General features: G+C 38.1%; 1 protein-coding gene across 2 annotated transcripts in view; it reads right to left on the bottom strand.

The window, feature by feature from the left end:
• The window catches only part of LOC119542055 (antigen WC1.1-like), a 48,721-nt gene that overhangs the window by 11,782 nt on the left and 22,479 nt on the right, over positions 1–14,460 (bottom strand). For both annotated transcript variants that reach the window (XM_037846542.1, XM_037846543.1), the window contains exons 4-5: positions 13,816–14,124; positions 13,407–13,724 (exon numbers count right to left, since the gene is read on the bottom strand). In XM_037846542.1, the coding sequence (XP_037702470.1) occupies positions 13,407–13,724; positions 13,816–14,124 (627 nt within the window). The remainder of the gene's footprint in view (positions 1–13,406; positions 13,725–13,815; positions 14,125–14,460) is intronic.

Raw genomic sequence — 14,460 nt, 5'->3', positions numbered from 1 at the left:
TGAAAGCAATGCAACCTGCGAGCGAAGGACCAGCAGACACCAGCCACGTGCCTTCCCAGCTGACAGAGGTGTTCTGGACACCATCAGCCTTTCTTCAGTGAAGGTATCCTCTTGTTGATGCCTTCGTTTGGACACTTTAATGGCCAGAACTGTAAATTTGTAACCTAATAAATCCCATTTATAAAAGCAAATCCATATCTGGTATGTTGCATTCCAGCAGCTTTAGCAAACCGGAACACTGAGGAACTGAAAAGCTCAACAGAGGTTTTGTCAGACTCACAAGGCTGCTAGAGCACAAATTATAATTCAGGGTCTGCCAAGATTGAGGATCTTTATTAAGCAACCAGAAAACTTTCATCATAGAACTAAGAGTAACCATTCCTCATAAGGGTGGTTGCCCAGCTTCTATTCCTTTCAATTCCCTTTAAATAAGATGATCTGCCCTTAAATCAAGTGCCTGGAAGAAGCAAAATTAAATCCTTTCTGAAGTGTTCTATAATTTCTGTCAAAAAACAAAACAAAACAAAACAAAACTCAGACATGTAAAAGAAGAGATTTGATCAAAAACTGAGAGGGAAAAAGAGAAATTAGAAAGAAAGTCACAGGACATCTGCTATTGGAGTTAACAGACAGGGATTTTAATAACCATGAGTAAAATGTTCAAGGAATTAAATGACATAGTGGGTATTCTGGCAGAGAAATGATAATCACATCGACATTCTTAACCTGAATAAGTCAATAACTGAAATTAATGGCTCAAAGGATGAGTGCAATGGCACATTAGATCAGCACAAGATAGAAACACTTAAACTGAAAAATCAGAAGAAAATTCATAAAATAAAGCACAGAAAGACAAAAGAATGGAAAATATAGGAAGGGGCATAAGATCTGTGGTGAAAAGTTCTAACATTCACATATACTAAATCACAATTGGCAGAACTAAAAATGGAAATTGGAAAATCTACTCTCACAGTGGGACAGTTTAACACACATGTGGTGGTATTTAAGCCCATGCACATCCGTCATGTGGTGGGACCCATGCCTTCTTCCCTGAATCTGGGCTAACCTTAGTGAGCAGTGTGCAAGCAACAGAATGCAGGGAAGGTAATACTGCATCTACTACTTATAAGAGGCACACCATGGATTTTAGGATACAGAAAGGTCCGAATATGAAATGACGGAAAAAGAAATGCCATGCAAAGAAATTTGATGTGGCAATGCCAATATCATACCAGGTAGAATTTACAGAAAAAAGTTACTAGAGATAAAGAGGGATATTTTGTATTTATAACAGGGATAATCTCATGGGAAGATAAAACAATTTATAACATAAAACAAACTTTGAAATGCATGAGGCAAAAACTGAGAAAACATAAATGAGACATAGACAATTATATTTAGAAATTTTAACACACCTCTGTCAATAATTGACGGAAAGAAATACAGACATAAATGAGTAGATATATGGAACAGATGAATAACATGTTTAACAATTTGGTATATATATATATATAAAACCTTGCAGACAAGAAATATAAGAAACACATTTTCAAGTGCACATGGAACATTTATCAAAAGATACCATATGCTGAGCCATAAACTAATGTCAATTTATTTCAAACAGTTGATATCACATAGAGTAGTTTCTCTGTCTACAGTGTAATTGAGCTAAAAATTAATAACAAAACAATAGCTAAATTTTTTCAATTGTTTGCAAATTAAGAAATAAAATTCTAAGTAAAATAAGGGAAATTAGAATGACTTTTTATCTGAACGATAATAAATATATGACAAACCAAAACATATAATATAGCCAAATCTGTGGCTAGAGTCAAATTTATAGCCTAAATGGATATAATAAAAATAAAGTCTGAAAATCAATGATATAAGTATTCAAAGTATTCATATCTGGAAGATAACAGAACATCAAACCAAACCAAAGAAAGAAGTTTAAAGAAATAATAATGATAATCATAAAATTCAATGATACAAAAGGCAAATATACAATAGAAAAAAAATAAACTAAGCAAAATTATATAAAAGACATAAAATTGATACTCTCTTAGCATGATTGATTAGGAGAAGGAAAAAAAATAAGGATAAATGCCATCACCAGAAAAGGAAAAAAGGGTGTATTATCACAGAGCCTACAGGCATTAAAATGATAATAAAAGCATACTGTAAAAAGTATTTTGCCAATACTTTTGTATACTTAGCTGAAATGGACAAAGTCATTGAAAAAACACCACCTAGTAAAAGTGACATAAGAAATAATAGAGGATCTGAAAAGTCCTAAATTTGTTAAAGATGTTAAATTTGTAACAAAAAACTTTCAACAACAGCAAACCAAACCAACCAACCAACCAAACAAAAAGCAAAGAAATTCCAGGCCCAGATGGCTTTCACAGTACATAGCTGATAATACTGTGTCAATTTAAAATTTCCTGAATTTGATAACTATATAGTTGTTACATATGCAGATGCCCTTGTGCTTATGCAATAAGTGCTGAAGTACCTAGGAATAAAGGGACATGATGTTTGTAAGCTATTCTCAAATTATTCAGGGAAAAAGAACCCCAAGAATATACATGTATGTTTATACATATGTGTATGTGTATACATATATATGTAGATACATATATATGTAATACAACAATGCATATAAAATATGTATATATGTGAAATGTTAACAATTTATGAATCTGGGTGAAGCCTGTGAGTTCTTTATATGATTCTTGCAACTTTTCTGTAAGTTTGTAATTATTTAAAAACAAAAAGTTAAACAATATACAGAAAAAGAATTAACACCAAACTCTTCCAGAGAATAAAAAAGGAGAGAAAAATTGCCACCTATTTTATGAAAACTGCAGAGTCTTAATAACAAAATCTGTCTAGAAAGAAGAATTACAGACCAACATTAAATGCATTATGTACATTTAAGAATGCACATAGAAGCAGAACTCATAAAAAAAATATTAGCAAATTGAATCCAGAGATGTATAAAAAGAAACAGGAAACCAAGTGATTTTTTCCAGAAATGCAAGATTAATGTAATATTTGAAAAACAAACATGTAAAATTCACCACAATAACAAATTAGGAAAAGACTCATATAATCATGTTGTTCGATGTGGAAAAAACATTTGATCAGATTCAACACCTGTGCATGATAAAATGTCTCAGCATATTGGAAATAGGAGGGATTTTCTGATAAGGGCCATATACAAAAACCTTGGAACAAATATCTCAATTAGTAGTTGTGATGTCTTGAAGCTGTATGTCCCCCAGAAAAGATCATGTTCTTAAAGATAATCCATTCTTGTGGGCATGGACCCATTGTGAGTAGAATCTTAAGATGTGACCCACTTCATTCAGGGTGGGTCTTAATCTTTTTACTGGAGTCCTTTATAAGAGGGAAAAAGACAGAGCAGACACAGAAAAAAGACCCAGAGAAGCTAAGATGAAATTCAGAGAAGCACAGAGAAGCTGAGAGAGAAGAGCCAGGAGCTGACAGCAATGAAACCCAGAGAGAAGGACCAGCAGATGCCATGTGGCAGAGGAGTTGAGGATCACCAGGAACTGTTCTTCTGGGAGAAAGCATTGCCTTTTGATGCGAGACATTTTCACGACCTCAGAACTCTGAGCTTGTAACTAAATAAATCCCCATTGTAAAAGCTAACCCGTTTCTGGTATATTGCTTTTTTTTTTTTTTTTTTTAAATCTTCATTTTATTGCGATATATTCACATACCACGCAATCATACAAAACAAATCGTACATTCAGTTGTTCACAGTACCATTACATAGTTGTACATTCATCACCTAAATCAATCCCTGACATCTTCATTAGCACATACACAAAAATAACAAGAATAATAATTAAAGTGAAAAAGAGCAATTGAAGTAAAAAAGAACACTGGGTACCTTTGTCTGCTTGTTTGTTTGTTTCCTTCCCCTATTTTTCTACTCATCCATCCATAAACTAGACAAAGTGGAGTGTGGTCCTTATGGCTTTCCCAATCCCATTGTCACCCCTCATAAGCTACATTTTTATACAATTGTCTTCGAGATTCATGGGTTCTGGGTTGTAGTTTGATAGTTTCAGGTATCCATCGCCAGCTACCCCAATTCTTTAGAACCTAAAAAGGGTTGTCTAAATTGTGCACAAGAGTGCCCACCAGAGTGACCTCTCGGCTCCTTTTGGAATCTCTCTGTCACTGAAGCTTATTTCATTTCCTTTCACATCCCCCTTTTGATCAAGAAGATGTTCTCCGTCCCACGATGCCAGGTTTACATTCCTCCCCGGGAGTCATATTCCACGTTGCCAGGGAGATTCACTTCCCTGGGTGTCTGATCCCACGTAGGGGGGAGGGCAGTGATTTCACCTTTCAAGTTGGCTTAGCCAGAGAGAGAGGGCCACATCTGAGCAACAAAGAGGCATTCGGGAGGAGACTCTTAGGCACAATTATAGGGAGGCCTAGCCTCTCCTTTGCAGCAACCGTCTTCCCAAGGGTAAAACCTATGGTAGAGGGCTCAACCCATCAAACCACCAGTCCCCTATGTCTGTGGTCATGTTAGCAACCATAAAGGTGGGGTAGGCCAATACCCCTGCATTCTCCACAGGCTCCTCAAGGGGGCACTACATATTTTCTTCCTTTTTTTTTTTTTTTCCTTTTTTTTCTTTTTTAAATCAACTGTATGGAAAAAAAAAAAAAACATACAATAAAAGAACATTTCAAAGAGACCATAACAAGAGAGTAAGAAAAAGACAACTAACCTAAGATAACTGCTTTACTTCCAACCTGTTCCTACTTTACCCCAAGAAAGTTACCTAATATAGCAACATTTCTGTGAATTTGTTCCTACTATATCCATCAGAAATTAACAGACCATAGCCATTCCTGGGCATCCCCAGAACGTTAAATAGCTTATCTGTTCTTCTTGGATTGCTGTTCCCCCTTCCTTAATTGCTCTCTATTGCTAGTTCCCCTACATTCTACATTATAAACCATTTGTTTTACATTTTTCAAAGTTCACATTAGTGGTAGCATATAATATTTCTCTTTTTGTGCCTGGCTTATTTCGCTCAGCATTATGTCTTCAAGGTTCATCCATGTTGTCATATGTTTCACGAGATCGTTCCTTCTTACTGTCGCATAGTATTCCATCGTGTGTATATACCACATTTTATTGATCCACTCATCTGTTGAAGGACATTTGGGTTGTTTCCATCTCTTGGCAATTGTGAATAATGCTGCTATGAACATTGGTGTGCAGGTATCTGTTCATGTCACTGCTTTCCGATCTTCCGGGTATACACTGAGACGTGCAATCGCTGGATCGAATGGTAAATCTATATCTAGCTTTCTAAGGAACTGCCAGACTGACTTCCAGAGTGGCTGAACCATTATACAGTCCCACCAACAATGAATAAGAGTTCCAATTTCTCCATATCCCCTCCAGCATTTGTAGTTTCCTGTTTGTTTAATGGCAGCCACTCTAATCGGTGTTAGATGGTGTCTCATTGTGGTCTTAATTTGCATCTCTCTAATAGCTAGTGAAGCTGAACATTTTTTCATGTGTTTCTTGGCCATTTGTATTTCCTCGTCAGAGAACTGTCTTTTCATATCTTTTGCCCATTTTATAATTGGGCTGTCTGTACTATTGTCATTGAGTTGTAGGATTTCTTTATATATGCAAGGTATCAGTCTTTTGTCAGATACATGGTTTCCAAAAATTTTTTCCCATTGAGTTGGCTGCCTCTTTACCTTTTTGAGAAATTCCTTTGAGGTGCAGAAACTTCTAAGCTTGAGGAGTTCCCATTTATCTATTTTTTCTTTTGTTGCTTGTGCTTTGGGTGTAAAGTCTAGGAAGTGGCCGCCTAATACAAGGTCTTGAAGATGTTTTCCTACATTATCTTCTAGGAGTTTTATGGTACTTTCTTTTATATTGAGATCTTTGGTCCATTTTGAGTTAATTTTTGTGTAGGGGGTGAGGTAGGGGTCCTCTTTCATTCTTTTGGATATGGATATCCAACTCTCCCAGCCCCATTTGTTGAATAGACCATTATGACTCAGTTCAGTGACTTTGAGGGCCATATCAAAGATCAGTCGGCCATAGATCTGAGGGTCTATCTCTGAATTCTCAATTTGATTCCATTGATCTATATGTCTATCTTTGTGCCAGTACCATGCTGTTTTGGCAACTGCGGCTTTATAATAAGCTTCAAAGTCAGGGAGTGTAAGTCCTCCCACTTCGTTTTTCTTTTTTAGAGTGTCTTTGGCAATTCGAGGCATCTTCCCTTTCCAAATAAATTTGATAACTAGCTTTTCCAAGTCTGCAAAGTAGGTTGTTGGAATTTTGATTGGGATTGCATTGAATCTGTAGATGAGTTTGGGTAGAATTGACATCTTAATGACATTTAGCCTTCCTATCCATGAACATGGAATATTTTTCCATCTTCTAATGTCCCCTTCTATTTCTTTTAATAGAGTTATGTAGTTTTCTTTGTATAGGTCTTTTACATCTTTGGTTAAGTTTATTACTAGGTACTTGATTTTTTTAGTTGCTATTGAAAATGGTATCTTTTCCTTGAGTGTCTCTTCAGTTTGTTCATTTCTAGCATATAGAAACATTACTGACTTATGTGCATTAATCTTGTATCCCGCTACTTTGCTAAATTTGTTTATTAGCTCTAGTAGCTGTATTGTCCATTTCTCAGGGTTTTCCAGATATAAGATCATATCATCTGCAAACAATGACAGTTTTACTTCTTCTTTTCCAATTTGGATGCATTTTATTTCTTTGTCTTGCCGGATTGCCCTGGCTAGCACTTCCAGTACAATGTTGAATAACAGTGGTGACAGCGGGCATCCTTGTCTTGTTCCTGATCTTAGAGGGAAGGCTTTCAGTCTCTCACCATTGAGTACTATGCTGGCTGTGGGTTTTTCATATATGCTCTTTATCATATTGAGGAAGTTTCCTTCAATTCCACCTTTTGAAGTGTTTTTATCAAAAACGGATGTTGGATTTTGTCAAATGCTTTTTCAGCATCTATTGAGACGATCATTTGATTTTTCCCTTTCGAATTTTTAATGTGCTGTAATACACTGATTGATTTTCTTATGTTGAACCATCCTTGCATGCCTGGAAGGAACCCCACTTGGTCATGGTGTATGATTTTTTTAATGTGTCTTTGGATTCGATTTGCACGTATTTTGTTGAGGATTTTTGCATCTATATTCATTAGGGAGATTGGCCGGTAGTTTTCCTTTTTTGTAGCATCTTTGGCTGGTTTTGGTATTAAATTGATGTTAGCTTCATAAAATGAGTTAGGTAGTGTTCCATTTTCTTCAATGTTTTGAAAGAGTTTGAGTAAGATTGGTGTCAGTTCTTTCTGGAAAGTTTGGTAGAATTCCCCTGTGAAGCTATCTGGCCCTGGGCATTTATTTGTGGGAAGATTTTTGATGACTGATTGGATCTCTTTGCTTGTGATGGGTTGATTGAGGTCTTCTATTTCTTCTCTGGTCAGTGTAGGTTGTTTATATGTTTCCAGGAAATTGTCCATTTCCTCTACATTTTCCAGTTTGTTGCCATACAGTTGTTCATAGTATCCTCTTATAATTTTTTTAATTTCTTCAGGATCTGCAGTTATATCACCTTTTTCATTCATTATTTTGTTTATATGGGTCTTCTCTCTTTTTGATTTTGTCATTCTAGCTAGGGGCTTGTCAATCTTGTTGATCTTCTCAAAGAACCAACTTTTGGTGATATTTATCCTCTCTATTGTTTTTTTGTTCTCTATGTCATTTATTTCTGCTTTAATCCTTGTTATTTCTTTTCTTCTACTTGGTTTAGATTGGTTTGCTTTAATTTTATAGCTTCTTCAGTTGATCCATTAGTTCTTTGATTTTGGCTCTTTCTTCCTTTTTAATATATGCATTTAGTGCTATAAATTTCCCCCTCAGCACTGGTTTTGCTGCATCCCATAGGTTTTGGTATGTTGTGTTCTCATTTTCATTCGTCTCTATATATTTAGCAATTTCTCTTGCTATTTCTTCTTTAACCCACTGATTGTTTAGGAGTGTGTTGTTTAACCTCCAGGTATTTGTGAATTTTCTAAGTCTCTGATGGTTATTGACTTCTAATTGTATTCCACTGTGGTCAGAGAATGTGCTTTGAATAATTTCAATCTTTTTAAATTTATTGAGGCTTGTTTTATGTCCCAGCATATGATCTATTCTGGAAAATGTTCCGTGAGCACTAGAAAAGTATGTGTATCCTGGTGATTTGGGATGTAATGTCCTGTATATGTCTGTTAAATCTAATTCATCTATCAGATTGTTTAGGTTTTCAATTTCCTTATTGGTCTTCTGTCTGGTTGATCTATTTATAGGAGAGAGTGATGTGTTGAAGTCTCCCACAATTATTGTGGAAACATCAATTGCTTCCTTTAGTTTGCCAGTGTTTCTCTCATGTATTTTGTGGCACCTTGATTGGGTGTATAGACATTTATGATTGTTGTTTCTTCTTGTTGAATTGCCCCTTTTATTAGTATGTAGTGGCCTTCTTTGTCTCTCTTAACATCCCTGCATTTAAAGTCTATTTTATCTGAGATTAATATTGCTACACCTGCTTTCTTTTGGCTGTAGCTTGCATGAAATATTTTTTCCCATCCTTTCACTTTCAATTTCTTTGTGTCCCTGTGTCTAAGATGAGTCTCTTGTATGCAACATATTGATGGTTCATTTTTTTGATCCATTCTGCGAATCTATATCTTTTGATTGGGGAGTTTAATCCATTTACATTCAACGTTATAACCGTGAAGGCATTTCTTGAATCAGCCATATTATCCTTTGGTTTATGTTTGTCATATATATTTTTCCCTTCTCTCTATTCATAACCTTTATTGTACCCATACCGAATCTCTTTAGTACTGAACCTTTCTCCAAGTCTCTCTGTCCTTTCTTTGTTTCTCTGTGTGTAGGGCTCCCTTTAGTATCTCCAGTAGGGCAGGTCTCTTGTTAGCAAATTCTCTCAGCATTTGTTTGTCTGTGAAAAATTTAAGCTCTCCCTCAAATTTGAAGGAGAGCTTTGCTGGATAAAGTATTCTTGGTTGGAAATTTTTCTCACTCAGAATTTTAAATATATCGTGCCACTGCCTTCTTGCCTCCATGGTGGCTGCTGAGTAGTCACTACTTAGTCTTATGCTGTTTCCTTTGTATGTGGTTAATTGCTTTTCTCTTGCTGCTTTCAGAACTTGCTCCTTCTCTTCCATGTTTGACAGTGTGATCAGAATATGTCTCGGAGTGGGTTTATTTGGATTTATTCTATTTGGAGTTCGCTGAACATTTATGATTTGTGTATTTATGTTGTTTAGAAGATTTGGGAAGTTTTCCCCAACAATTTCTTTGAATACTCTTCTTAGACCTTTACCCTTTTCTTCCCCTTCTGGAACACCAATAAGTCTTATATTCGGACGTTTCATATTATCTATCATATCCCTGAGGTCCATTTCGATTTTTTCAATTTTTTTCCCCATTCTTTCTTTTATGCTTTCATTTTCCATTCTGTCATCTTCCAGGTCACTGATTCATTGTTCAACTTCCTCTAGTCTTGTACTATGAGTGTCCAGAATCTTTTTAATTTGGTCAACAGTTTCTTTAATTTCCATAAGATCATCCATTTTTTTATTTAGTCTTGCAATGTCTTGTTTATGCTCTTCTAGGGTCTTCTTGATATCCTTTGTATCCCATACTATGGTCTCATTGTTCATCTTTAGTTCTTTGAGTAGCTGCTCTATGTGCTGTGTCTCTTCTGATCTTTTGATTTGGGTGCTTGGGCTTGGGTTATCCATATCGTCTGGTTTTTTTCATATGCTTTATAATTTTCTGTTGTTTCTGGCCTTTTGGCATTTGCTGAACTTGATAGGGTTCTTTTAGGATTTGTAGACCAATTGAAGTCCTTATCTCTAATTTATCAGATCTATAGCTTCGTGGAGTACACTTTCTCTAACTAACCAGCAGGTGGCGTCCACGAGCCCCCTGTTCTCCACAAGCCAGTTTTCCCCTGCTTAGCCTTTGTGGTGAGTGGGGGAGTGAGTCTTGTGGGGTCCAATTGGTGCACCAAGCTTGCGTGTGTAGTTGGTGTTGCCCGCCCTGTATATGGGGCGTGTTTCTGGGCAGTCGGGGGTGGGTGGCTCTAACAATCAAATCTCCCTGGTGATCCTGGAGTTTTAAAGCTGCTGCAATAGTCTAATCCTTCAGTTCAGTCCTGCCACAGTTTGTCTCTGCCACTGACCGACAAGTCCTTGGTATTGGCGTATGGCTCCTGAGACTTGCAAGTAGGTCCCTCTTCCAGGCCGTGTACCCTCTGGTCCTCTGTTGAGGGATGACTGTGCTATTCACAGGTGAGTGATATCCCCCCGGGCAGTTCTGGGCTGCTGGGCTGTGTAGGGAGGCTCCCAGTCTGCTGAAATGATGGCTGAATGGGGCTTTGTTAATTCACACTGCTCCACCTTCCCAACTCTGGGACAATCAGCTGAGGTTGCAGGGAAGGCTAATGTCCATGCCCAGTTTTGTGATGTGTGCCTGTTATTTGAAGCACTTCCATCACACTGGGTTGTCTGGGGCAGCTCTGGGCTATGGGGCTGGCAATGGGCAGGAGTGTTTCCTGTCCACCAAGATGATGGCTGTGAGCGGACACCCCCCTTTTCTTGGGAAGTTGTGGTGTTTAGTGAATTTTCTCAGCCACTGGATTATTGCCTTTTGTCTCAGAGCTCTCTTAATTCTGCTCTTGTCTTGACCTGCCCAAATTGCAAGTCTTTGAAGCTTTCTGTATTGGGCTTCTTAGAGTAATTGTTTTAGAAAAAGAAAAAAGGATTAAAAAAAAAAAGGGGCCATCCTCACAGATCTAATGAGTTATTGAAATGCTAAGAGACAAAGCAATTAGGGCCATTAAGGAAAGGTCCACAGGGCAGAGAGATCAACTTTTCTTTGGGATTTGCATATGAGCCTCAGGGCCTGAGCTCTGCCCTTCTCCTTTCTATGTTCACCAGAACTCCAAAAATCCTCCGCTTTTATTTTGGAGTTTTTTGTGCTGTTTTTTTCTATGTCTGTCTCCTCTCTGCTGGGCTGGCTGCTCTCAGATTCTCTGATGTCTGGTCTCAGTCTATCTATGGTTGGAGTTTGGATCAGTAGAATGAGTTTCCGATAAGGGCTGCCACTGCAGTTCTCCCTTCTCCTTCCCGGAGATGACAGCCCCTCCTCCCACAGGGCTGAGCGTGGCAGGGAGGGTGCGGGTCCCCTGGCTGCAAAAACTTACAGATTTCGCTGATCTCAGCAGTTCCACATTTTCATGACTGTTGTATGAAGTATGCCCAAAGTCAGATTGCTCTGTGGTGTCCAGTCCATGCAGTTCCTGGCTTTCTACCTACTTTCCTGGAGGAGTAACTAAAACATACAGCTCACCAGTCCGCCATCTTTCCCCGCCTTGGTATATTGCTTTTTGTCAGCTTGAACAAACTAAAACAGTGGTGGAATGTTGAAAGATGTTGCCCTAAGATGAGGATGATAACAATGATATTTGCTATCACTATTCTTATTCAACATTTAACTAGCGATCAAAATCAGTTCAATAAGGCAGGAAAAAGAAAAAAATTATAAGAATTGGAAAGAAAGGAATAAAACTATAAGTATTTGTAGACAGGGCTACAGAAAATGCATGAATGCAGAAAAACCAAAAGAACCTGCAGTTAGATTATGAGAAGTCAATTTAGTAACATCATTAGATACAAACTCAATATACAACATATACACAAAAATAAATTTTATTCTTAAGTAATATAAACAAATAGTAAAAAAAAAAGTAAAAGCTATATTGAAGGTACCACCAAAAACATAAATCACCTAGAAGAAAACTTAGCTGAAGGTGTCCAAGACCTATGAGAAAAATTAAAGAAAACCTAAACTAATGGAGGGATATACCTTGTGAATGAATTGGACACTCAATCTCCAAATTCATGTATAGATTATAAACCAATTTTAATCAAAATACCATCATGCTTTTTTTTTTTTTGGTGAAAAACAGCAAATTGATTCTAAAATTTATTGACCAAGAATGGCCAATACACTCAGGAAGAAAAGTGACAAAATGAGAGGAGTTACTTCACTACATATCAAGTCTCACTATAAAGTTACTATAATTAAGGAAGTGTGGCATTGATGCAAGGAGAGACAAATGATATTACGGACAGAATACGGGGAATCCAGATAAAGCTCAGACATGCATAGACTGTTTATGACAGAGGTGACACTCCAGTGGGGAGAAGTCTTTTTAGCAAGGGATCCTGTGTCCTTTTATGTGGATACCCATACAAAAATATAAAACTTGATCCCTATCTCACACCATACACAAATATAAATTCCACAAGGTTTATAAAATTATATGGAAAAGAAAAATAATTAAACTTCTGTAAAATACTGTGGGAAAACAACTTCAGGATCTGATGGTAGGTGAAGTTCTCTTAAAAAGGACATAAGCACTAAAGGGGCAGGAAAAAGCTGATAAACTGTACTTCATTGAAATTAAGAATCCACTAATCAAAAAACTGCAAAGAGAGTGAAAACAAAAAGCCATGGGTTAAACCTGCAAAATAGATAATACATATTTGATCCAAAAGTGATTATCACAATTATTTGTAGCATCATTATTTGTAATAGTCAAGAACTGGAAATAACTCAAATTTCTATCAGTTGAATGAATCAATATATCATCATGTGGTCATTCAGTGGAATACTTTACTGCCATAATAATGAATGAAGCACTGCTATAAACAACAATATAGATGAATCAAAAACATAAAATTGAATCAAAGACGTTAAACACAACAGAGAACATACTGCAGGATTTTAGATTAAATTAAAAAAAACGGCAAAAATATTGAGTCAAAGGATTTGCACACAAGTTAGAACATAGGATATGGCTTTATATAAACTTCAAAAACAGGCAAAACTATTTTATGGCAGTCGAGTCCAGGAGAGTGGCTTCCTTTGGAGAGGAGTTGGGCACAGGATTGCTGGAGTGGGCAGGCGGCTTCCGCGTGCAGCTCTTTGTTAACCTGCTTTGTGGTAACAGGACCTGTGTTCATGTTATAATTCATGGAGCTACATGCTTATTATTTACACATTTTTTCTGTATAAATTATATTTACATGTTTTTAATAAGGTTTATTTTTCAAAAAATAGTGCAACACTCCAGATCCCGACCTGACAGATGAGTGGACACTAAGAGCTACATTTTCACCAAAGAATGACTCATTTCTGAAGCTGGCTTTTGCACACTCCCTGCTCTTCCGGGCATTTCACTCAAGGGGCATCCCGAGTACCGTTAGCCCTTACCTCTCTCTTACCTGAGCAGATCACGGAGGCTGTGTTTCCGTGGCTACAGTCAGGCATCCCCAGGGCAGTCAAAGGGCAATTCCACAAAAAGGACTCAGCCCCTGAGCAGTGAAATCGGTGTTTCCAGACCCGATCATCTCCCTGGACGAAGTATGCTCCTTCTGGGGTGGAGCTGGCGACTCCACAGCCGAGCTGACGGCAAAGGACATCGGCGTTGGCCATATTCCAGCGAGAGGCGCAGAGTGCTCTCCAGGCTCCGGAAATTTTCATCTCCACTTGCCCCTCACACGGAGAGGTGCCATTTTTCATGAGCCGCACTTCTGTGTACTCTGGTAGGAGAAGACAGGATTTCAGCAAAATCTCGTGTTTTTCTAACACCAACAGGGTGTGGGGGCAGGTCAGAGTCCTGTTGTGTCTCACCTGAACAGATAACCTGAACGGCCCCACCGCCGTGACAAGTGCCTCCAGGACAGGACAATCTGGGGCAGAACGAGAGCGCTTGTTCCTGCCCCTTACATCGGAATCCTTCCGCCCAGACCTGACCTTCAGCCTCCCTGAAGGATGCATCCGTCAGTACAGACACAGCCTTGCCACACTGGATCTCTGCACAGATGACCTGGGCAGAGGGCAACGTGAAGTTCCGAACAGACACGGGAGTCCAGGCTCCTCCAGAATGCACTTCCACTCGCCCTGAGCAGGGTCCATGCCCTCCAGCCAGACGCACAAATCCTATGGGAGAAAAACAAACCCAGGGAGTGTTCATTGTCCTGGCTTGGAAATGATACATCACAGGCAATGGTGTGCAAATTTTTCTTTTCCCCAGAGATGGGGCATGGGGAGAGGATTTGATGGTTGATATCAGAATAAGTCGTCCATGAGTGAGTTTCTGAAGAAAGATCTAGGAGGGATTTGCAGGGTCAGTTAAGAATGGCTGAATCCCAGGAACATATACTTTGGAGTCAATTAGAGCAGGAATTCCTCATCTGGGGCGCAAGGAAACTGCTAAGGAGGTGGGCATTCAAACTCGGGTGCAGAGGTATGAAGAGCAGAACCAAATCAGAGGTA

The sequence above is a fragment of the Choloepus didactylus genome, chromosome 8 (assembly GCF_015220235.1).
Source record: "Choloepus didactylus isolate mChoDid1 chromosome 8, mChoDid1.pri, whole genome shotgun sequence".
NCBI lineage: Eukaryota > Metazoa > Chordata > Mammalia > Pilosa > Megalonychidae > Choloepus > Choloepus didactylus.
Note: the sequence above shows the minus strand (reverse complement) of the source record. Positions and strands in the feature narration are given on the sequence as shown.